Source organism: Harpia harpyja, chromosome 13 (genome assembly GCF_026419915.1).
Source record: "Harpia harpyja isolate bHarHar1 chromosome 13, bHarHar1 primary haplotype, whole genome shotgun sequence".
Lineage (NCBI taxonomy): Eukaryota > Metazoa > Chordata > Aves > Accipitriformes > Accipitridae > Harpia > Harpia harpyja.
This window is the reverse complement of record NC_068952.1, coordinates 13614258-13640193: the sequence shown is the minus strand read 5'-3', so window position 1 is coordinate 13640193 and position 25936 is coordinate 13614258. Positions and strand designations below refer to the sequence as shown.

Here is a 25936-nt window from a genome sequence, read left to right as displayed (position 1 = left end):
TAGAATCCAGCTTCTTGGCTTACGGCTAGGTTTCTTTCTTGCTTACTTGATTTCTGTTTGCAAAAGCTGATGTAAATTGGTTTGGCAAGTTTGTTTAATTCCAGGGATAAACAATTCCTGACTTGAGAGGCATTTTTTTCTGGTCTGTGGAAAGTGATGGAATGAAATTATCCTAAGTTACCTGACTACGATATTAAAGAATTACCCCGGATATCTTTTTTTTTTTTCTGTTAAATGTTGATATTTTTTACCTAGGAATGCGACTAAAGAATTTAACCATTCACATTGTTTTTAAGCACTGAGTATTTTTGGAACGGTGTACAGTGCTTAATGGGAAGGCAATCACAGAAGGTTAAAGACTTTCAAAATACACACCAGCACCTCAGTGCCAACAACCCATATCACTTCAATGAACTGGGCAGTATGTGTTGGCATGATTTATGTAGCAATTTTAAAAGAATCTGTAGTATTTGTTTATTACCAGAGCATGACTGATGGGTTCCTAAGTGCACGGCGACACAATCAGCTGAGCTATTACTGCTGGGAGTTTGATAATTTGTGAGTTACAGCCGTTACAGCATGTCATTTCAGTCACTTGCCAGAAGTCGTTAGGGTATCAGTGACCTCAGAGAAACCACGGTGAGACGAGACCCGCTGCCGATGGTGTCACTGTCAGACCACCTCTCCTGCATGGTCACACTGCTGCCTGGCTGCCTTGGCTCTCCTACTCTCCTTCCCTGACCCTCCTTGGTAAAGAAAATACACCATTTAGCCCAAGGAACAACTCCTTCAGGTTCTGCTCTCATCCTCACCCCTTCCAAATGTTAAAAGACTGGTACGAGTGTGACTCAAGCCACAGGGTAGGAAAGGCTGCTCAAGTGTTGTCTTCTGACAGTCACTCGCTTCGTGACAGGCAACCACGTAGACAAAGCCACCACGTACCCTGGAAATACACCTTTCACTGGGAGCCACTGGAACAACCTCAGTTCCTTCCTGGAAAAAATAGCCCAGGCTTAAGTTTACATACAATACATTATGTCTAAGTCTTCACTGGATTTAGGCATTTATTTGCAACACAAACAAATCAAGTATGAAAGAAATTGTATTTATCTTTTATTTTTCTATTTTTTTTACAAAAATAAACAATATGAGAAACAAAAGCACGTTTATTTTCCTGACTGTACAAACTACAAAACAGTATGACATTGGTCACTTTAGCACTTACTTTATTGCTTTCACTGAAAGCAAATTCTCTAGACACACCATGCCTGTAAAACGCATTTTATATAGAATTAAGGCTAGCATTCATTTGACATTATTAAGGTCATTTACTTCTTTCACTCTAAGAATTAGCAAGCAGTGCCTTAGAAAACCAAGGATTTGATGATAAAAAATACGAATAACTGCAAGATAGTCATTAAACTAGTACTGTTCCACCAGCCGGATTGCTTTGCTAGTCTGTCAAAGATGTGGCTTCCTGAACAATTCAAACTTAATTCAACAAAAGTCTTAAGCACAGGCTTAACTGTAAGCATATGCTTAGGCCTATCCCTATTCAGCAAAGCACTGGGCACTTGGTTAAGTCCTACCCTTTCAGTGGGACTATTCATAAGTTTATGTGATTCGCTAGACCTACAAAATGGCTCTTTTAAATTAAAAATGAAACTTTATGATAACATTGGAAGCAAAAATGAAAATTAGCTACAGTCTTGCAATTCTAAACATAACCAATTCCTTCCTTTTGACAAATATGCCAGCATTGCATATCTGATAGCTTTAACACAAATGCTGATTGTCTTCAGTAACGTTTGCTGTTCAGCTTACAAACTGATATGCTTCAGTTACTGTGTTGTGATTGTACGTGCCCAAATAAATATCAGCGCGGAGGATACAGACTTTGCACAGAAATGATCAACTTTCATCCCTGTACACACACATACAGGTCAGAAACGTTTTGCTAACCTTGGTTAGAAAAGCCAGAGCTGCCAGCTGATTTATAATGAAAATTATAACCTAACAGTGTATCGTATCTTGTATTTTGCTTTGTTTTTTGAAAAAAAAATCACATTTTCAAAATGTTGTTTTATTGCACATTCATCCTGGGCATGCAGGTTATTTCTTTAAAGTTTTGTTTAGCACTCTATAGATTAGAATGAGTAATAGTGCAATTATCTCTCTGGCCAGAGCCGCCTTCTACCTAACAGCTGCCTATATTTATACACAAACAGCTCTTGTCACTCACACATCAGAGTGAGCCACTTTAGGTGTCAGTCAGTCACCTTCACATATGTTATCTTGTCAGGATCAGGCATGATATGATTTGAGGCCATCTTGAAGAAGACAAGCTGCCGACCTGCACCGAATAGGAAAAGGGGAGGCGGGAGGAGGAAGCGGGGAAGGGAAAAAAAAAAAATTAGAAGTGATGAACAAAAGGTTGCCTATCTTAAAATACTGACATTTCATATTCTTCTTCAACCTATGCATTCTTCAGGAAACCCAAGACTGAACTCTCTCTTAACTTCAACTGGTATAAACCTGAAATGCTTTCATCTAAAATGACACCAAATCTCCCCTGGTTTCAGTATGTTTACTTTTATCTAATTATGGCCAAGATAGAGCTGTCCACAGCTAATACGGTAAATGAAGGAAAGGTCTGAAGATTTTAATACAAATTTCACATGATCTTTAAAAAAGTATTTAAAGACTCTCCCACTGATCAAAACAGGCTTGAGTTCAGGGCTTAAATGAAGGGCGTTGATTTGACTGTACAGGAGCAGAATCATCTTTGCGTGCTTGAATCTTTGCAAAACTGATCAGTGCAATGTATGTTAAACACGACTTTCTCTGAAATAGCTCTTGCTGATCACTTTGTAGCTCTGGGTTTTAAACAAGCTGGAACAAGGTTTCTACTCCTCAAGCAAAAAGCACCAGCAAGTGATAACAGCCTGGGTTAGTATAAGGCACCTGCCAGATATACATCCGAGGCCAGTGGGGGCTGCGTTTGGTGAGGTTTCACTCACTGGTATTTGTGGGAGCCGCAGCACAGTTCTTGTGTCTCCCCATGCTTAATGACCTGGCATCTTGTTCACAGCCCTGCCTCTCGATGAGTACCTGCCGTCCCACGGACCCGCACTGTCATTGCCTTTCCTTGCAGCAGGGGCCACAGAGATACTTGCCACATCTGTCCAGCCTCTGCCTTCCCTCTCTCTAAACTTCAGAAAATCAAATGCTATTTACTCCCAGCTGCCTCTCTAGGGGGCTCCCATAACACTATTTTCTTAAAAAGTAGCACATGGCAAATGGGATGCATCAACTACTGAGCAAATTTCCATGCTGCAGGTTTCAGGGACTCAAGTGCTCATGCCTCAGGAACACCAAGGTAAAGGGAATGCTAAATAGGACTAGAAATATTGCTACTATGTCTCATTTGCTTTTAATATTGTAACCTGAGACAGGAGCTGCTCCAAACTTCCTATGAATTTCCCTGTGCCATAATTACTTCTTTAGTATATTAATTAACTTCAATAGTCTGACTATAGACAGTCTGACATGATGACCTAGTAGTCATTGGTTAGCCACAGGCAAGGTTAATATAAATTAGTTTTTTCTAGGTTCCATGGAAGTCTCTGTTTGTACCTCCCAGAAGCACAAAAAATGCAGAAAGCCATAGCAGTACACTACCTAAGATACTCTGAAACGTATGAACTATCTAAAGTTTCTATTTGCTAGTGACGCTTTCGGAGCTGGGGACCCGCTAGGCACCTATATAGGCCTGGCCGTGGTGTGTATTTATGTTGCTCAACTAAACACAACTAAAGCACCCAACTGCACCAGGGCAGATTTTGACTTAAGGTTAAGATATGAGATTGCAGATGTACAGACAGAATGCTGAGCCTCCGAGCCTAAATAACTTGCCACACAAAAGTCTGTGGCAGAGCAAGGACTTCAATCAGCTTTCCCAAGGTGTGGCTAGCACCAGCCACCCTTCCTCTCAAAGACAGGAGCAGGGGAGCTGACCTGGCCCTAGCAGAAAAAGGCAGTCGCAGGCAGGGAAACAGCCCGGTGCATGTGGAGACAAGACACAGCGGTCACGGGATGGGACAGGCCTCCTGTCCACAACCAGCCTTCACGGAAGAAAAACTCACCCTGACTTCGGTGGGGGCTTTGTCTCGGCGGTAGGTTACGAAAGAACACGGATATGGTCCACTGCACCTCACAGGCATAACCACGTCTGTCTTCTTGACCCTTCAAGGGGTGCAGTGTGCCCAGGGGAATGGGGCCAGCCGCGGGGACATGCGGCTTTCCTGGGCATGCAGGGAAGGGGCGCGGGGTTGGGAGCCGGCTGCAGCATTCAGCTCTTTGAACCCCACAGCCACTCTGGAGCTGCAGCTACCAGAGATTTTTAGCAGAGACTTGCAACATTTTTGTTTCTCAGATTGCTCTGGAGCGAGTTGCTTGAAACAGGCACAAGTATGGTGCAGAAGCAGCACGCCAGGGCCAATTCTATACTTGATGTCAATCAGCACCGACTGCCTGCCTTCAGGGGAACCACATTGGGATTGCCAGGCCCACAGACCTTTTGGAAAATGTATTTCTCTTTTCAACAAGTGTATTCTGTTAGACAAGAAAATGAGTTGCGGTAGCAAATGGGATTTTCCCCTGGAAGTTCTACTCCTGCTACTTCTACTTCTGCCTGGTTTTAAACCCTCCCTTCTCACTGTTCTTTAGCCAAAGCCCTACTGCCAGAAGCACAATGCTCCCACCAGCGGCAGGGCATCTCTGACACCAGCTAGGCACACAGAAGAACCTGTTTGGTTTTGTTGCAAACTGCAACAACCATAGGGATTGGAAAGATTTATTTAAATCCAGATGTTGGACCATGTCCTGCACATTTAACTGCGGAAAGAGGTCACAGGCTTTTGTTGTGGTTTCTGCTGCTGTGTTTTAAAACAAAATTTCAGACCTCGCGGTTTGGAGACCTATGGTCCATGTGCCGTAGCACTCTGGTGCCAGCTCCCCTGAGTCCGTCTGCAGGTTTCTGCTCCCCTGACAGCTGGCAAAGAGAAGCCCCACCAAAACCGAAACTGCCTCAGCTGGAGCTTCAGAAACTATCCCACTTCTAGCTGCTGCTGGTGGCTCCCACAGCTCAGCACAGCATGCTCCCTAAACTGTATTAAAACACTTCTGTTCAGCCAGAACACGTGACTCAGCTGCTGCTTCTGCTCCGCAGCATCCGCAACCTACCTGTCCAAGTTGTCTGGTTAGTTAGGACGAAAGCTTTGCACTGGGAGTAGCTGTCACAGATCTCAATGGCTTCATTGACATCAAACACAGAGAGGAGGCAGCCCTTATGATGGTAAGATGGCCAGCATCTGTAGTTCTCATCAGGAATAAAAGCTTCAGGCACCCGTCTGTACTCTGCAAATAACCAAAGCAAAGCAATCATTTTCAAAGCTCCAGCAAACTGCTTGTTTTTAACAGGCAAGGTTTATTATAACAGCTTAGGAGCAGGATATATGATGGAAAAGGTGACGGGCTAGACTGTACCAGCCCTGGTTTACTCCCAAATGTGTTTATAGCTCTGCACCTTACTTTCCTTTTCCTTTCCTCCTTTCTTCTTCTCACCTTTTTCTCCAGAAAGCGTCTGTAAATAAACAGTCTGTGCACAAAACCCTTTCCCCTTCCTCACTGCACACGCGAGGCTTTGGTTTTATGAGGAGTTTTACAGGAAGAATGTCCCATTGAATAAACAGCATCCACTTGAATGAACTGACTCACTGTCCTACTTCTTAACAGTGAGCAGGATTGTCAGGGTGAGACCCGACCAGGCGTTCCCAGCCCTCCCTCTCCCTCAGAAGAGCATGCTATTTTCCTCCAGCTCCTTTAGAGAAGGAAGAAAAGACAGGCTTTTAATTAAGCAAACTTTTTTTGCTTGCTCAGATTAGCACAAAAGGGGAGTTTCTTGATGGGCCTCCGAAGAGAAGGAAAAAAAAGTAGCGGGAGCATGTCAGCGTGGTCCTCACCCAGCGCCTCCGCGCTGCCCTGCCGATTACTCCTCTCCCTTGGCTGCCGTTCAGTCTCACTAGCCTTTATGAGCTGCCTCTTGTTCTCTGTTCACAGCTCCTCTCACTTTCCCAGCCGCTGACAGGGGTTCCTCTAATGAATGCATCAGCAAATTCAGCTAATCATTTATAAACATTTCTGTTTAGCGTCCAGATGCACAAATTGATGGTTCACTCCTGTCTCCCCCCGCTACATCCTATTCAAAAAAATAAATAACATTCTATATTTCTTCTAATTGTATCTATCATGGAAACCAGAGCTGCCGGCCCTGACTCACAGCCTGTTCTTAAGTCACTTTGGTTCAGGCATTTTCTGCCTGACATTGCAGATTCAGCCTGTTAATATTTCAGACAGCACATAGTACGAACACCACCGAGTCAAAGGCGAGTGTGTCTACTACTCTAAACTGCCAGTATTTCAACTGGGAAAAGAAGTATACATCCACAAGTGCTCGTTCACACCACACAGTCTGAAATAGTGGGAAACAAATGCAGTAAATGCATTCTATTTTAAGCCTGGCTCAGTAAAAGTATCATAAGAAACATTCCCAAACAACAAGCAAAATCAGAGCTGATCATGTCCCACTTAAATCAAAGGCAAAAAAGTTTTCATTAATTTAGAAAAAGCAGACTCACGCAGATGAAGAAAGAAAAACCCAAATAAAAATGCAATTTTACATTACAAATGGTCATGTCTCCATAAAAAATACATATGTATTTATTCTGAAGAAAAGTCACAGCATAAATCAAACTGCTACTAGCTGGATAGGTAAAGTCCCTTTTTTTTAAATTTCTCTATCAACTGTACAGTGTAACAACAATTGAATGTAACTGAATAATATTCTCTTATCTCTGTATGGTCACTGCTGAGTATTGATTTGTACCTCACAGCCAAGGTCAGTAAAGTGATACGTGCAAATGAAATGCAAAACAATCAATTCATTATTGTCAGCACCACACACAACTATCTGTATCAGCATGCATGCCATGTTGACTGGATATAAAATGTGACTATTCACAACTTTTCTTTGCACGGTTACAGAAGTGCCACCTAACACTGCACTGCGCCAAACCTCACGCCACAGAGGACGTTCACAGAATGATGGCACTTGCTGCAGCAGAAGAAGATGAAGCATCTGCCTGATTCTCTGCGTCAGCAGGGAGCGTGCACCAGCACTTCCCGAGGGTGTTCTCAGAGCCTGCCAGGCTCCACACCGGGGCTGGGAGAGAACTGCAGCATCCCTCGGCAAGCCATCAGGGCACTAACCAGAGCAGCCCCATGTCACATCATGTATTTTTCTCCATGCAAGGCAGAAGCCCATCTGGAAGATGCTTATTTTGAATTATCATTAAATTTTTAAACTCTTCTGCGCACAGATATGCCTCTTAATATGCCTATAGCACTTTCTTTCTTCTCAACACTGTTCCCGGTACAGCTGTCAGGGGTTAGGCTCTCAACTGACGTAAACAGATTTCAAAAGAGCAGCAGTGATTTACATGACCTGAGGCTCTGTCAGAAGTAGGAGATAAAGTTCTCTCATTCCATTGACTTTTTCAAGGTGACCGAGCCTGGTAAATCATTTGGGCAGCTTGGACACATTAATCAACAGAGTTGGGCCAGCAATAACTGTGATGGTGATGGCAAGCTCCTGGATTGCAGGTGCAAGAGAGGATGCAAACGCCCATGCCGGTACCTAGGGCGGTCTCACCATGCAGCAGAGCCCTGTGGCTGTTCCTACTCTCCTTGCTGCTCCCTGCCAGTTCCTACACGAGGGAAGCCACCACCATCTGCATGACCCATGGGAACAGGGCAGCGTAACAGGTACACAGCAGTGTGACCCACATGCAAAGAGCATTTTCCTTGGTTGGGAGATCATCGAGCACCCGACAGGTGAAAATACAGCCACCAGAGTCTAAGTGAAAGCACAGAGTCACACAGCCTCCACAAAGGCAGCTTCTGGCAGCTCCCCCGAACTGGCACAGACCGCTGAATGCCTGCAGTTTGGGGATCTGAGCCTGCTGCCTACGCTGCCTGCGGGGACAGGAGTGGGATGCAGCGAGGGGGAAAGGCAGGAATGCAGCCCCTCTCCCCGCTTGCATGGCAGGCAGCAGGGGCGGCTGGCTGCCTGGGAGCACCTTCCCCCAGGAGCATCCCAATGGGAAGGCAGCCACAAGGAGCAGAGAGCGGGACGTGCGATGGCCCCGCACCCTGGCTCACGCTCCCAAACCAGCCCGGCACTCCCGCCACCCTGGGAAGCCAACACGGGATCTCCTCTTCCAACTATTACAGTCAGAACTGATCAGAAAGTCATTGCAACACCAACCAAGCGCTGGTCTGAGGAAACCGCACTTCTCTCCAAAACTCACTTTATCTCGAGCAGAGCAAGGTACCTGCCTTCTCCGTTTGCACGGCAAAGGCAAATATCCCTGGAATCTCTTATTTACACAGCAACAAATTAGGGAGCTGACCCCTTAGCCCTTATTTGTACGAGTTGTGAAGAAATGCACTCCTCACATGAACTAGAAGGACACTCCTGAAGGATGCCCCTCCACTGAGATGTGCTCCGGCAACGACATTAGCCCCAGCCCACAGGAGAGCTGGGCTTCCCCTACACCTTTAAATGATCATCTTGATCACTACAGTGCGGTTACTTCCTCAATTAAGCAATACTCCACTGGTTTAAAGACAGCTCCAGCTCAGGTTTTTGTCCTGCCAAGACCTGAAACTTGCTTAAATGGAGTCCGTGGAATTTGAAGGCTCACGGCAGTAAATCACATCATAAAAAGGTCAAAGTTCTGGTCGATTTCCAGACTAATGGTGTTTAAAACCAATAAATACTTGCCTAATACTACAAATGCAGCCATAAATTTACACTTTTGCATACATACACGTAGCTTGACACAGAGTACATAAAGTCTATCAAGGTAATGGCAAGGAACAGGTCAGAGAAATGCAAGATGTTCCTACCGGTATCACAACTGAAAAAGAATCCTTTTCTCCATCTACTGGTTTTGTGAGGGTTGAAGCAAATAAATGCAATGCAGTAAGCCTGATCTTGATGTCACTTACAACAGATTTACTCCAGCTTAACATACAGGAGCTGACTCCCTGTTGTATTGGCTTTGTGTGGCAAGGTTTTGGTAGCGGGGGGGTTACAGGGGTGGCTTCTGTAAGAAGCTGCTGGAAGCTTCCCCTGTGTTCGAGAGAGCCCATACCAGCCGGCTCTAAGACGGACCCGCCGCCGGCCAAGGCCGAGCCAATCAGCGATAGTGGTAACGCCTCTGTGATAACATTTTTAAGAAGGAAAAAAAGCCGGAGAGAGGAGTGAGAACATGTAAGAGAAACAACTCTGCGGACACCAAGGTCAGTGAAGGAGGAGGGGGAGGAGATGCTCCAGGCGCCGGAAGGTCTTCCGTGGGGAAGACCATGGTGAGGCAGGCTGTCCCCCTGCAGCCCATGGAGGTCCACGGTGGAGCAGATATCCACCTGCAGCCCGTGGAGGACCCTATGCCAGAGCAGGTGGGTTCCCGAAGGAAGCTGTGACCCCGTGGGAACCCCGCGGTGGAGCAGGCTCCTGGCAGGACCTGCGGATCTGTGGAGAGAGGAGCCCATGCTGGAGCAGGTTTTCTGGCAGGACTTGTGACCCCGTGGGGGGCCCACGCTGGAGCAGCCTGTGCCTGAAGGACTGCACACCGTGGAAAGGACCCATGCTGGAGCAGTTCGTGAAGAACTGCAGCCCGTGGGAAGGACCCACGTTGGAGAAGTTCATGGAGGACTGTCTCCTGTGGGTGGGACCCCACACTAGAGCAGGGGAAGAGTGTGATGAGTCCTCCCCCTGAGGAGGATGAAGCGGCAGAAAATAACATGTGATGAACTGACCGTAAACCCCATCCCCGTCCCTGTGTGCCGCTGGGGGGGTTGGTAGAGAATCCGGGAGTGAAGTTGTGCCCGGGAAGAAGGGAGGGGTGGAGGGAAGGTGTTCTGAGTTTTGGTTTTATTTCTCATTACACTGCTCCGGTTGATTTGTAATAAATTGAGTTAATTTTCCCCAAACTGAGTCTGTTTTGCCCGTGACAGTAATTGGTGAGAGATCTCTCCTGTCCTTATCTCGACCCACAAGCTTTTTGTTATATTTTGTCTCCCCTGTCCAGGTGAGAAGGAGGGGGAGTGGTAGAACGGCTCTAGTGGGCACCTGGCGTCCAGCCAGGGTTAACCCATCACACCTGCTCACAGTTATACAAATAAATCCTACTAGGAAACATTTTTCCTGCCCTGTAAACATTATGAAACTTCAACATATCTTGCTATGCTGAATCTGGGACATCCTCAAAAGTTTTGTTTTGTCATATTTTTAATAGTTTTAAAATATTTTTACAAGTTTGCTCTGGTCAATCAAAACACGCTGTTTTGATCACACCAAAATCTCAGAAAGTTTGTTACAGCACTAGCCAGTCCCCATGACAGCCACAGTGATATTCAAACCAAGCACCTTCTCATGACAGGTGAGAGGCATCTTTAAAAGCAATCTGCAGCATCACTGACAGTGCAACAGCTATAAAAGAAAGTCAATGCTTTAAAATCTTATTCTAAATTTTTTCCATCAAAAGTCACCTGCATTGTCCCAAAGCCGACTACAATCTATAAACACACTCATTTTCACTGTACTAGACTGAATCACATAAATAACTCCACAAGTATATAATAAACTATGTGAAACCGCCTGTGGTTTCCCCCTTTTAGCTTGTTTGAATCACCCTAAATCTGACTTTAATCAGTCCTAATGAACGTTTATTTCAGCCACAGCAGCCAGATTGCATTTTTACTACCAACTACAGCTACTCGTTGGAAATTTGCCCAGTTCTCTTTTCTAGTTATCACCTGCCAATACACCATGGGTCAATGACACAGATGCAGTAACGTTCATCCTTGAGAGAGAAATCATGTTGCTCCTTTTCCTCCCTCCTCTTTTCCTCCACTCTCAAGAGGAACACTGGCAGTCGACTCTGGATTTGCTTTTAATTGCTTTGCTTACAAGTAAGCAGAAAGAGCCTGATCTTGCCAATCTCAGCAAAAAGTGGTATTGAGCAGTGTTTTGCTCTACAAACAGTCCCCACCGACTCCCAGGGAGCTTATGGAGAACAGAATCAGATCCTAAATAGACAATAATACACTTATGTTTTTAGTACGCTTCATTTTATGCTGAAATTTTCCTCATGCTTCAATACCTCACATTTAAACATGCTTCTGACAACAAGCCTTGCAAAAGCCGTACGCACAGTTATGCTAAGGAAAACTATTTTTTGGTATGTCTGAGAAAATGACATGCTAGGCATATCCTGCCTGTCTCTGCTTTCAATCATTTCTGATGAATCCCAACTGTTTGGAAGGACAGACAGGCCTGGCAGGACACGGGTTTGCCGTCAGACCGGGAGATAGCCCTGCTTCTCTGGTGAGTATTTCCATCCTTTGGCTGTTTCCCGCATGCAGGCTGGAAGCGAAGTAAGGCTTGCCTCTTTTTATATGCTTCCATTGTGCTTACAGTAGAGCCATATTTAAATCGGTATGCAGGCTGTCACCGAAACACAAATAAATAAGAAGAACAACATGTTCCCTTACATTTTATTCCCATTAGCATGACACAGCTGCAGTGGTTTTCCTGCCTCGTGCCCCACGTCCCAGGGCCGCTCACCGGGCTGCGGAGCTGCTCTGCACCCACGGCCACCTCTGCGGTGCACACCGATTTACTGAAAGCAACCAGCCCAAACTAGTGCCACAGGTGCTTGTAAGCTGCATCTGGCCCACTCGCTCACAAAAACAATGATGCTGGTGATGGACGAGCCCAAAGGTGTATAGGCTCACGTTGGGGGGTATTTAAGCTTAAAGACAGATGCCTACAGGATTTGTAAGAGACACTCGGTGACTTCTTTAGTGTTCTTCAAAGGAGCTGAGGACCGAACCCATCAGCAGAAAGCGTTTTGCTGTATGCTGCCAAGTTGGACCTGGAGAAGTTTAGCAACAGCAGAACACGTTGCTCAGTGAATAGGGCATATGGCTTGCACGACGGTGGAGATACGTGTGAGCAACAACCAACCGGTCACTATACAGCCCCACTGTATTTCCGGTGCCGTATGGCTGCAAAGCAACCTGCTCCTGTATTCCTCTGTGGGCTGGGATCGCCCGGCTGCTGATGCGAAAGCCCTCTGTGCAAGGCAGGGTGGAGAGGGAGACTTTCTGCCCATGCTTGCAGCCCTGTGCATCTTTCCCCCTCAGCTGGCCACAAAGCAATCTTGACGTCCCTGGGAAAGAAACACCAAACGCACAAGTGCCAGAGAACGCAGGAATCTGAGCTGCAAGGACTGGGCTGCAGTACGCTCCCAGCTGAGCCTTCAAGTGCCTTCAGCAGCATACTTTTAGCCTTAGCATTGTGGCCTGCCGTAGAACATACAAACTGCCTCAAACAATATTCCAGCAACCTTGCAAAATTTCTCTTTCGCATATACACATGTGCACAAACACCACCCGCCCCCCTCCCTGATTTCACTAATTCTTGGGTGGATTTACAATTTCCTAAGCAGGTTGCTATAGCGACCCTGCAGAATATTTTTTTCAAAACACTGTTGTACTGTAAATGTTTACATACAGCATAATCCTGCCAAACTGTCTTAAGACAAAGGAAAACACAAAGTGTCTTTGCTTTATGTCCAGCCTTCCAGCTTTTTTAGCATTGAGAATGTACTTTCAACTAACAACAGCAGCTAATTATGCCTTTCTGTGGGCTTGCACACCCTCAGGCCTAATAATGGGTCATCTATTAGCTTTAATGAATAACAAAGTTATTTGATTTACTAGTGTTAGCTGATTTCACACATTTCTGAGTAAATTCTGAGTTAACTGAAGGGCTGAGGCTTAGCTCAAGGGCCAGACACCCAGTTGGTACAAATCAGTCACTTGACTGAAGTAATAAAAATGTTGACACTGGGGCAGGACTTTACTGATGAACATCAGTAGATTTTTTTATAGCCTTCTTAATATGGATAATTAATGGAATGACTTAATCATTTTTAGATAACCTATGTCAGAAGAAATACATGGTTCCTGTTTTATTTCACATTCTTCTGGTTTCCAGCAAGAGAGACCAACAGTCAATGGAATATAAAACTATTTGTTCATAGTGTTGTTTTAAACACTGTAATGTTGCTATATCAACATTAACAGTAGTGTGATTTATGATTACAGAACACATACATAGCTATTGAATGTCTCCCACGCCTCCACTCTGTTTCTAAGATACTAAAGCAAAGTCCAGAGCATAATATAATTTACAGCACTATAAAATCTTTTACAACTGAAGCACAGTGAAAGCTTAATATCCAAGATCTTCTGTAATATGACTATGTCATCTTGTTAAACTTCATTTATGGGGACACTAGGGTTGACAAGAACTTTCTTCACGTCACTTCCCTACTGATTATCAATATCACCTTTCTCACTTCATGGTGTTCACAGGAGGAGGTCTGCCTTTCGAAAACATAGGTTCAGATAGATAACACACTGTTTCCTCAAAGTTTATGTTTTAGTTACGGTCTTAGATCACTTGCTGAAGATCATGATCTCTTCTTTCCTAGTACAAATTTACAATGCTCTATGCAAGACAATGGGTAATTCAAAGCATTTAGACCTAAGACATATTCTGAAGACTGTTACCTGAACCTTCTGTGATTTCTTTTCCCAAAAAAAGCAAACAAAACAAAATCTTGCAATTCTTGGATCTGAATTCTCCACTAGTTCTGCTTTTAGGATTTCAAAATAGATGACACACCAGAAAGGCCTTATTTTGTCACAACCCTTTAGATGCCAGAGGAGACTGGCATTGTTAATTCTTGACATTTCTACTGTTTGAGAGAGCAAAAATCCTGGGAGCCAAGTCACCTTGTGAGATTTCCATCATCTGGAGCAAAATCGATGTGAACTTGCACCTGCCTGATCTTGGCATACCAGTGTACGAATGCAAGGCTCTGATTAACTCCAATCTGGCCTGAGAACCAAACCATCATCTCTAGTTTTATCTTAACCTACCACTGGGTTGGAAAACACTCTCCATGAACTTTCATTATGCTGTAGAGCAAGGCAGAAAATGTTTAAAAAAATCCCACAACGTTAAACATATTTTTTCTTTGCTTCCAAAGAGTAACACAGTGTCCTCCTAGACCCCAAACAGGGCCAAAGCAGGACCTCAGCTGACAGCTTGGGAAAGCACCGCAGTTGTCCCTTTTTGCACTCATCTTTCCCTCCACCACCCACTAGGAGTTACACAAATTATTCGATCTGCTCAGTTGTTCAGCCCCGGTTTCAGCGGTCGGGAGGCCAGCTCAGCTGGGCATATCCTGCTAGCGGAAGAGGTTGATAACTTGGACACCGGTCTCTTCCAGCACCACTGACACCCTCTCCTACAACTTCACTGTACCACGGGAGAATTTCTCATTCCATAATCTCTGGATAATTTCTAATTAATAACTTCTAATTCCATAATCTCTGGACTGACAATATCAAAAACTAATTCTAGCATGGTATTACCAGTCAAATACCAGTTGAGGAAGGAATATGTTCAGAATAAAAGTGATATGAACGGGTAGGTAGGTGTATTTTCACCCTCACAATATGACTTCTTCATACTTTTCTGGCAAGGAAAGGGAGCCTTAAAATAGAAATAAATTACAACCCCTTTTCTGTTTGGTTAAAGTAGCCTTAGAACAAACAAGAAACAGGCCTGCACATCTTAAAGGCATGGCAGCTAAGTCTGGAAATACATCTCATCTAAGTGTAATTTCCACTAAGATATCTGATTTCTCAGGCTTGCCATTGGTTGAGAACATTTTCCTATCAAGGACTTCAACATTACACTCATGGTCTTTAACGTAGACTGGCCGAATATGTTACACAAAGCATCTATGGATTTTCAACATCTTTACTTACGTTGTAGAGTGCCTAAGTCTATGAGCAGTGTCCTACAAATAAAAAGGGCTCCTTGCACAGAAGGGTGTTACTAACCATGAATACGGGTAGCAGATTCTGCGTTATATTATCCAGGGCTCTATGGAATTAAACTAACACAAAAATGTGTAATTATTACAGTAGCCAAATATACATGGAGCTCTGCTCCATATTAGTAGAAACCTGCACTGTTACATTTACCACCGCTGTCCTAAGCTTCTCTCCCTGAGATTCTTTATAAACATGACAGCCCTCTAAAATGCAAAACGTCATCTTGTCCTGATACGGCAGTTAAATCTGGAATCAACCAGCATCACAGAAAAACTTCAGCCCTCCTGGCACTTCTTCAACAAAGGACGTGTTTGTACTATTGATTGTACTGCTGAAAATAATTTTGCTGTGTTGACAGGCATCACTCAGCACAGATTGTGATGAAAAGCTGAAAATTAGAAAGTTAAATGAACACCTGCAACAATTTTCCTGCCAATTTTACAACAAAATAAATATTGAGTTATTCTGATAAGTGGGTCAAATTCATCCCTGGTGTCATGGCCCTTTAAGGTTAACAGCGCTACGACAGGAATGAATTTGGCTCCTGTGTCTTTCACAGAGCAAATGCTTCACTGAACTTTTCAAACCCCCTGTGCCAACATTCATCTTCATTTAGAACCCATCTTTCCCTCTTTACTGAGATTTTGCAGCAAAGCCATAATTTTCTTATCAACTTGCAGTCAATTATGTTGACAGTTTGACATGAATATTGTACGTACACAAAAATAATTTGCAAAACAGCTTTTTCAATTGTTAAGACTTAAAGTCATTTCCATCATACATAATCTTCTTTGACATGTATAATTCCACAAGCTATCCTTCCAGGAAGAATATGCAACCCTTCGTATCACAGCAGCTTGAATAGCATTCTACCTACTTGTGATGCCGCAAGATACTATTATGCAGCTTTGTTTTCATCCTGTCCTTTTCTTTTCTTTTTTATTCTATTGCTAGCCGAAGCTGAGGGACACATTATTCTTCTCTTGCAAAGCAAGCAAAAATTTTATTCTTCCAATCTAGAAGTGCTTACATTGCAAGAAATTCCTGTAAGTCCCAGGAAATCCATGGAGGGTTACGGCATCTTGATTAGATTGCCCCTGACTCGTGTTCGGGCAGGTTCTGATACTCCAACAGCAGAGAAGTGTGTGGATGTGATGAAACACATTTTCCACAAATCTGCTATGGAGAGCAATGCTCCATCGGATTTCCTTATCCCCATTACAGCCTGCTCACACCTATGAATGTCCAGCTACGTCATTTAGTGAGAAGGGCTTCAGAAGGCACCCAGGAAGCAAAAAGCAGACAACAGATTATCATGTGTATGTTTTCAAGGGCCATCGAGCCCCATTTTCTGCACATTTGCCCTTTCAAACCTCAAAATAAAGGCAAAGTCTGATTTTAACTTTTGAGAAAGACCACTTTACCAGCTTTCGGCATCCGGGTCGTGTTCTGTAGGTACTCTCCACTCTTATACAGATTCAAAACTCTCTCTAGCTGAGCAGCTGTCTCATCTATTCCCCAATGAAGTTCTCCTTTAAAAGCACAGAAAAAGAATGAGTTAGATGAGGAGCAACCTGCGTAGGACAAAATGCGGTCACATTCGAAGAAAGCCCTAAGCATCAGAGCCCAGCAGTGCCCTGCTCTATGGCGGCCTTGTGATGTGGACATGAAATCCCTGAGTTACTAAAAATTGGGTTTCATACCTGACATGAGCCAGGCATGTCAAAGGCTGGCTCGTCCAGCTGGGAGCCCCAGGCCTGTGGGCAGAAAACACTGCAGTGAGCTTCCCACAAGGGACTAACTTCAGCCAATCCAGGGAACTCCAAAGGCTTTGCTTGTTAATTAGCTATAGCCCAGCATCATTAACTTCCCCGTTGAATGCACACAGTACAAGGTACAAAAGCCCTAGAACAATGCACCGAAAACCCTCAAATCAGATTTACAGGCACACGCAACTACTCTTGTCCCAAAGGCACTACCTTGGTAATGAGTAAAGATCTAGGGTAATGTCACTTGCCTCTGGCTTCTGAGGTGTAAAAGCACCACTGGTACCATTGGCAATGGGGAAGTATCCTGGTTTTATCATTAAAATTCCCCTTGCCAGAGACAGGGGTTCCTCCAGATCCCGCAAGTAACTGCGTCCTCATGCAGCCCACCCCAGTGCTGAAGTGTCAGGAGGAAGTAAATTCCCCTGTGAAGCCTAGATAAAATCTCAAAATGGATTTCTCTGGTATATGGGGCCATTCTTGCCTTCTCTGTATGGGGGAAATTTTACCCTGGATAGAAGAACAATCTGGTTCTGTTGCAGTGAACATAAAAGCAGCATCTGCCCCATCCCAAACATGATAGTCACATTAAAAAAGGAAATATTTGGCATTACCATGTTTATTCCAATTACCTGTTGCATTGACTATCTTATCCAGTAATGGCCTCAGTGAGGATGGAGCACTGTGTGGAAGAAGATATGTAAAAAAAAACCTGCAATGGAAAAGTAAGCCATATTGAAAAATTTAAAAAAAGAGTTTACAAATGTCTGGTAACTACTGAACAACATAAGGAATAAAATTCCTATTGCTTATAAGCCACTGACCTATTCAGGAAATATAATCATATTCTATAGTCAAATAAATATAGAGCTAAGACTATTCACACAGCTGTCTGGCATACCTAGACCACGCTGTTATACACAAGGCTGCCTTGTAACTCTGTGTAAATGTTCCATTAATACAGAAATTTGCTGTGAAGCCCCCTGGATTGTGACTATTGGCAAAGCTGTCTGTACTTTAACAAAGTAAAAGGATGCCATCAACCCCAGAAGTCTTGGGGTTTTTTTCAAACTTTGAAAGTGCATAAATCGAATTTCTGCTCATTTCAAATAACTGAATATTATTTTCTTTTCTACAGTTTTCTTAGACTTTCAAATGAATTGCCAGGAGAAAGCCGCCTTCTATTGTTTTAAAGCCACTGTAATTCAGAATGTTTTCTCTGTTCTCATAATTTATCTAAATTCAAGATGAATTCATGTAGCTATCATTGATGGATGTATATTCTCCATTTTAACATTTTTAATTACAAAAGAAAAAACAGTATGCCTTTACCATCACTCAAAATACACTTAATTTTCACATTGTTCCTTTAAATTCTATTACTCTGCCAATATTACTACCTATTGCAAACTCAGTGTCATAGCAACCTAAGATGGAGACAGACAGTTCAAGATCTGACAATATAAACAGTACTATCAGACATAAATACTAGGTAATGAGCAGAAAAGGACACAATTGGGAAATTGCCCTGCTTTACCTCTAACCTGCAAAGCAAAGTACAATGCTTTTTCATATACAGAGACCACATGGTCAGAAACCTCCAGGGACTCCTGCTCAGGAGGGAGACTAGCAGACGTCTCACATAAGCACAAATTAAAAAATTAAGTTACTGATAGCGAAAATTGATCACAGACTCAGGTATTATTGAGCTGACATATTCTACTTACACAATGAATATTTCTTTGAGATCGTAACTCCCTTTTTCATCCCTTACAAAAATAGTATTTATGAATTTCCCAAGCAGGATTATCCCCAGGTAGGTATTCTTAGCGATGAGTATGAAACAGCCAGTATAAATACATACAGAAATCGAAGAGGCAGCATAACATTTGTAATGAATAATTTGTCTGGTAAACTTCACCTCACTTTTTTTGCTTAGAGATTAGCAATCTAGATCCATAAGGCAGAGTCCGACGGAATGTAAATTGCAAAAATTCAGTGCCTGTCTTTTACTTTGCTAAATGCTGGATGAATGCGAGTCACGGAGGTTCTTGTTCTTCTGTGGCTATAGAAATATACAACTTGTTCTAATGCAAACACCCACGTGTGAAATTCTGACGTGTAGAGACACTGGTGCCTGCACAACTTAATTGCAGGAACATTTATTATTCATCGATCGCAGGGCCAGTGGCATCCTTTGTGATCTGCGTAATGCAGATTGTCAGATCCTTTTGCATTTGTTCCTACAGCCTTTTTTTTCCTGTCTTTTTTCTTTTTGAGAACTATCTGATCTTAAGAACCATCAATGACGGAGAATTAATCTCAGCCATTGGTTAATAGTTCAAAATATTAATTCATTATCCTTACTTTTAAAACTGTCCAGTGCTTTGAAAATTGTTCCTCCAAACATTTGGAGGAAAACCCATAGAGACACATTTGTGACAGAAGGTAACCATCTGAAAGTCACGATGGGCCAGTCCTTGCATAGTAGAATTTTTTCCAAAATGTTCTCTCCTTTAATTATTTACCTCATAAAGAAACCAGCTAGATAGGCTAATTACACTTTCAAGGCTAGTGCCTGCTATATTTTGAAATTATAAGGGGTTTGTGCATTGTTTGACATATTGCTGCTTTTGACTTCTACCTAACAGCACCAGCAACCCTTTACTGAGGGCAATCTCTAACCCTACAGCAACAGAGTGCGTCCGTGAAAATACGAAATTTAGTAGCCTACCCCTAACGAAGTGAGGATTTAGCCTTCCAAGACAACTGTACAGAGTTTGTTGCTAAAGCCCTAGCACGGGTGGTCGCAGCCTACTATAGCATGAATCTGCTGTTGAACAAAAACTCACTGTCTCTATCGAATTAAGCAAAAGCAGGGGCTGAAAGCACTGGGGCACTGTGCGTGTGCTACAGACTGGGCACTGTGCGTGTGCTACAGACTGGTGCGCGGTTCAAAGGCAATACTAAGAACTGTAATAGAAAAAGACCACTTCCTTCAGCGAGACCAGCAACCTGCCGCAAGCCCACCACACCGCAGACATATCCCCACTTACAACTGAGATGGATGGGTGCCTATTAAAGGTTTCTTAGCCAGACCAGTAAAATGGTCTTAACCAAAAGCTAGCAAGCTAAGCAAGATCTTTAAGCCAAGCAAATGGAAATGGAAAATTTTGGAGGACACACTAAAAACTGCACTGCACAACTGCAGAGGGCTGTCATGTGGTGCAGCCCATTTCAGTGTGGTCAGCTAATGCAACACACATGCTGGTGAGCACCCTGGGACCAAAGCAGAAGACTCTCTTTGGAGCAGCCTCTCCTCGCTGTGGTCTGGCAGGCAGTGAACGGCACGATACTTGAAAGGGAAGTCTAAGAAATAAGCACACCATTATGGCATTGCTTTGAGATCCTCCATCCTCCTATCTGGATTGGACAAGGCGGCTGCCTGCCCCAGCACCGTCCATCAGCCGGAGCAGCAGCAGGAGCATGGCACTGAGCATCGGCTACGGGCTCCCCAGAAAGCAGCGACACAGCTCCCCCAGCATCCCGCACAGCCCTCCAAGGGAAGCGATGGCTGACGGGGGAGAGCCAAGACCACAAACACAAAGCCATCGCCCAGAAGGACTCCGCTGTAAATTCAGAGAAGCCCTTAAAATCAAATTTGGAAGACAGACGGGACCTACGCGACCCCCATTGCGGGCACGGCGCTGCCACGGAGCGGGAGCAGCACCGGGAGCAAGTCCCTCAGCGTCTGCCTGTGCAGAGAAGGGGGCTGCGGGCAGAGGCGAGAGGGGCAAAAGGGACCACCCCTTGCTTTCAAAGGTTTGGGATTATGCCCCAGTTTGTCAGCAACTGAGAGTCTCGGTGGCCCCGCAGCTGCACCGGTGCCTGTTATAACCCTACCATGGCAGGCTCTGGTGAGGCAGGGAGCATCGAGCCAGAGCGCAGGATGAGAGCCCAGCATCTCTCTCTGAAGACAGCTCTTTGCTCAGCTGGTGGTGAAAAACGTGTCACGACCCCTCTTAACTGACACCGAAGAAGAGCTGCCTGAATCACCTCACCACAGAGCTAATGGGCCCCCAACTCCACAGGCACCTCTGTTTCACTCCTGTGAAAATCTCTACTTGTGTGAAGAATTCAGTGGGATTAAGCCAATGTAAAATTAGACCGAGTGGTGAATCACACTCAAAGTATGCAAAACAATTCCAAAGTTACAAATACTATGCATTTTCACAAATGAAACAATTATTCATGGCTTCACTTACTCTTGGGTAACGGTTCTGAGACAATACGTACTTGTTGATGTGAATAACTATAAAGGATGCTGGAGACTTTTTGCCTGCTTTCAATTCTCTTTTACCTTATCCGATCACGCACCTGTAGGCGTTGTAGAGATTCCTCTTTTCATTCATACTCTGACACCGTCCCTCAACCGAACAGGGCAGGGTGAAGTTCCTCGCAGGGAATTCCATGAAGCAGTCGCTGTTACTGGTGCAAGAGCTCTCCTCAATGCTGGCATCATCCAGATCCGTCACCTTCAGTTCCCCATCCACGATCACAAACTGCCGAGGGCGAAAATCCAGTAACGTCACAGAGCCAAGAGGAGAGTGAGCCAAATAATGCAGAAGCCGAACTAAGCTGAGACATATCTGAAATGCAAAAAACGTAGGTACCTTGCGTTATTTTCTCAGTACAAAGTATATAAATTAAACCACTTTAGCTGAAGATATATTCATAAATATATGACTTAATATAAGTGTTTTAACTTATTCTCAAAACTGAATCTTACAACTAAGGTATTTTTCATAGGATTAACATAATTGATTGTAAAACCCGTAGAGACTTGAAACAAAAATAAGCTTCTTTACCAGTGCTTTCCCACACTATTCTTGAAGCAGGGCTTATTGTTGCTATTCTTACTTTTAAGAGGAATAAAAGCATTAACTTTTAATAACACATTATGCACAGGCCTTGACCACGCAGCCTGATTCTGCTCTTTTACAAACTCCAGGTCTGGATGTTTTGGCCGGATGACTCTGCACCCACACCTGGAGCTCCAACTCCAGACAGGGTCTGTATTGCCTCCATACTGATCCTGCCTTTTGACTGCTTTTATAATTTTTTTTCCACTGGTTCCTCTCATGTTTGCCTTTTTCCAGGGGAAAAGGAAGCAAATTCCCAGAAAGAGGAACTCCACAGCTCCTCCGTAACTCTTTATTGTGCCTCAAGGTGAGTATGTCCACCTACCTTGGTAGGTCTACCTCGGTGGACCCTCATGTGCCACTTTGAGGCTGATGCTGCACTTTTCAGTTGCAGGTTAAAAATCTGAGTAACTATTACTAGACAGCAAACTCAACGAACGTTGAACTCAGCCCCCTTACCAAAGGACTGGTTTCAATTCCCGCATTCCTTTAGAGTCCAATATGTAATATATTAATGTAAATGTAGCATTAATATGAACACAGTTAAATACTGGAATTTTTATTCTACATATTAAATTAATAACAGGTCTCATTCAGTCTAGCAAGCTTATAATTGTTTATACATAATCTTTGTTTTCTGTTAAAATTCACTGTTAAGGCCACGTGCATTGAAGTAGTCAAATCCAAATTCAGTCTTGGGGCATAAATGGTATACTCAGGGGAGCACCTAAATGCACCCTTCATAAGAAAGCTGAGCATGTCTGAAGTTATCCCGCACAGACCCTTCTCCTGTGGGACATTAGGACTGCCTTAACACTTCTATAATCATTTCCCTGCTTGACAAGACCAGAACATTTTTAACCTACTTACAGGATACCACAGTTCACATGGAGATACCTGTAGGTGTAGATGAACACAGGCCTGGTTATGGGACGCTGGACTTGACCACCCTCTCCTTCCTCTGGAAGGACACAGGATTCATGTATGTACCATCCTGCAACATGCTGTATACAAAAGGCACATCCAGCCCTAACTAACCTATAATACACATATCTTCAATTGCCAATGAACCCAGAATTTAGCTTGAATACAAACACAGGTTGTCATCTGAAATTATTGCCTTTTTTCAAATGCCAAAAAGCCCCTGCTCCTGCACTGGGAACCTCTGTGACCAGCCCCGATGGGCTGCTGCCCTGTGTACCCGCTGCCAGGCTGGGACAGCAAATGCCCCCATACAACAAGCTTTAAGCACACAGATGAAGGTTTTGCTCAGTACCACACACCTCTGCTGAGCGCAGAGGTGCTGATCTTGGGAGAAGCTAACTGCCGAGTCCTTCAACAGAAGGAAATTATTATCCGTAGAAATAAGGTCAAATATTTACACAGCCATTTTCGGGACTGGGCCACAAACAAGTCTCACGTATCAAGAAGACGTGATTTTAATTCCTCCTTCTTCTCTGCCTTAGTTGTGTCCTAGACAAGCTAATGAGCCTGATGTTATCTAAGACTTCATTAGAGCAGTCATAGGAATATTTCATCTATAATTCCACCTCTGTGAATCAGCTCAGCACCTTCATCTAATTCTCCTTCATCTCCCTTTGCAATTGCTCACTCAGAAAATCCACGCTGGCAGGAAACTTCCCTGTTTATTACCCATAATCTAACATATCTCTTGGTCATTTACTTTATACGTAGTTGCCGTCACAGTCTGTTATTTGCATTCCCTGGATGAGACGAGCCGAAGACAGGTCCTGTACTTCAGGAGCCGTGACGAGTACCTCTACTGCTTATTAAGACCATACTTCTTTCAGGAAAAGGGAGCTGAAGTTTAGCGGAGGGAAAACACTTGCTCCATCTGTATTAGTAAAATAAACTCTGCCCGGGAACATTCCTGGGCACAGAAACTTAATCCCACATGCACACTTGCTAGCACGGTCTCTGGCCTGGGTTTGACAGGACCAAGGCCGTTCTCCCGCACAGTCCCCAGACGTGACCCAGAAGGCAGCACGGCCCAGGGACCATTTCTGACCAGCATCCTGCGTGCAGCCACCCGGCCTTCGGAGTGCAAGAATGCGATAGTACAGACGTGGGCTGCACCTTGCTGGTCCGCCTCCAAGATCAGTCAGGCACACTTTTAGTTTTCTGGTACAGATGTAGCCATGCAATCCAAAGTGGTTTAGATGAAGACTGCTGCTGCCTTGCAACGTCTTAAGGAGTTAACCTCAGCCGACAGCACATCCCAATATACACGGAGCGAGACAGCGCTGTCTTGATCAAAGCATTGCTGCAGTCTGGCTTCATTTTGGACAAATTAAGTGTGACCTTCATGCTCCTGGTAAACTGCCAATGTGGTGGACAACCTGGCTTTGAGATCTGTGTACGTTTATTTCAATATTCCCCCAGTAAAAGACAAACAGAGCAGGAAGCAGTAGAAAACAATTCTAAAACCAACCTATGATAAGGATCAGGAGAGAAATATAACATCCTTCTATTGTTTAAATCCCAGTTGCAGAGCACAACGCTCAACACCAAAAATCCTGGGCCTCGAGCTTTAACAAGTAAGCAATGTTTGAAGATATCATGTAAAAATCATATAACCAGCTACAATTAGAAAACATCAACAGACAAAATAGCATGATATATTAAACACTGCAGAAAGGGAGTGCTAAAAGTTGTTTCTAAACCAGGATGTAATCATATGCAAAGCAAATGGTTAATAAATGTGAATTGCACTGCATAGTACATAACCCCTACTTCATCCCTGATGTTATTTTGTATTCATCACTCTCTTAAAAGTCCTTCTAAAACAGTTGTTACTCACTCGAAATCTGTCTTCCCAGGAAGTCTGTAAAAGCTGAATCATCTCTAAAGGCGAACCTAGTTCAGTGATGGTCGTCAGTGTGTCTGGGATGTCATTGCTATCTTGGTAGCAATAGCCATAGAGCTGAAAAAAAACACAACCAGGCAATATCAGTGTAACGTATCTCAGCATGCTTTTACTTTTCTCTATGGATGAGGTGCAAAGTAAGCGTTTCTTACAAGGCTCTGAGCTCCACGCATTGTCTTGGCTTGAAGTCACCCCCCAATAGCTTTTGTGTCCTCCCATTTGAGGAACAGTCTCTTGAAAGTCCCAAATTAGCTAGCAGAGTCTCCTGTGGGCATCATACAGCACAAGGCCAGTGAAGTGCCCCCTGCATACCCCTCTATACAGGCTCTTATCTCAGTGAATGTTGTATTGGGTTTGCGTGGCAAGGCTTTGGTAGCGAGGGGGTTACAGGGGTGGCTTCTGTGAGAAGCCACTAGAAGCTTCCCCCATGACCGACAGAGCCAATGCCAGGCAGCTCCAAGTCAGACCCGCCGCTGGCCAAGGCCGAGCCCATCAGCGACGGTGGTAGTGCCTCTGGGATAACAGATTTAAGAAGGGGGGGAAAACCAGACACCTGAGCAATTGCAGCCAGGAGAGAGGAGTGGGAACATGTAAGAGAAACAACCCTGCAGACCCCAAGGTCAGTGCAGAAGGAGGGGGAGGAGGTGCTCCAGGTGCCGGAGCAGAGATTCCCCTGCAGCCCGTGGGGAAGACCATGGTGAGGCAGGCTGACCCTCTGCAGCCCATGGAGGTCCACGGTGGAGAGGATATCCACCTGCAGCCCGTGGAGGACCCTATGCCAGAGCAGGTGGGTGTCCGAAGGAGGCTGTGACCCCAGGGAAAGCCCACGCTGGACCAGGTTCCTCACAGGACCTGTGGACCCGTGGACAGAGGAGCCCACACTGGAGCAGATTTGCTGGCAGGACTTGTGACCCCATGGGGACCCACGCTGGAGCAGTCTGCCTGAAGGACTGCAGCCCATGGAAGGGACCCACGCTGGAGCAGTTCGTGAAGAACTGCAGCCCATGGGAAGGACTCATGTTGGGGAAGTTCATGGAGGACTGTCTCCCATGGAAGGGACACCACGCTGGAGCAGGGGAAGAGTGTGATGAGTCCTCCCCCTGAGGAGGAAGGAGTGGCAGAGACAACGTGTGATGAACTGACCCCAACCCCCATTCCCCGTCCCCCTGTGCCGCTGAAAGGGAGGAGGTAGAGAACACCAGGAGTGGAGTTGTGCCCAGGAAGAAGAGAGGGGTGGGGAGAAGGTGTTTTAAGAT

The 25936-nt window shown here is 44.5% G+C and overlaps 1 protein-coding gene across 1 annotated transcript in view; it reads right to left on the bottom strand.

The window, feature by feature from the left end:
• Positions 1-1100: 1100 nt before the first annotated feature.
• The window catches only part of PKDCC (protein kinase domain containing, cytoplasmic), a 39780-nt gene continuing 14944 nt past the window's right edge, over positions 1101-25936 (bottom strand). Inside the window, exons 2-7 of the mRNA XM_052806265.1 lie at positions 24615-24737; positions 21249-21520; positions 17504-17583; positions 16530-16637; positions 5245-5418; positions 1101-2353 (exon numbers count right to left, since the gene is read on the bottom strand). Coding sequence (XP_052662225.1) covers positions 2268-2353; positions 5245-5418; positions 16530-16637; positions 17504-17583; positions 21249-21520; positions 24615-24737 — 843 coding nt within the window. The 3' untranslated portion in view covers positions 1101-2267. The remainder of the gene's footprint in view (positions 2354-5244; positions 5419-16529; positions 16638-17503; positions 17584-21248; positions 21521-24614; positions 24738-25936) is intronic.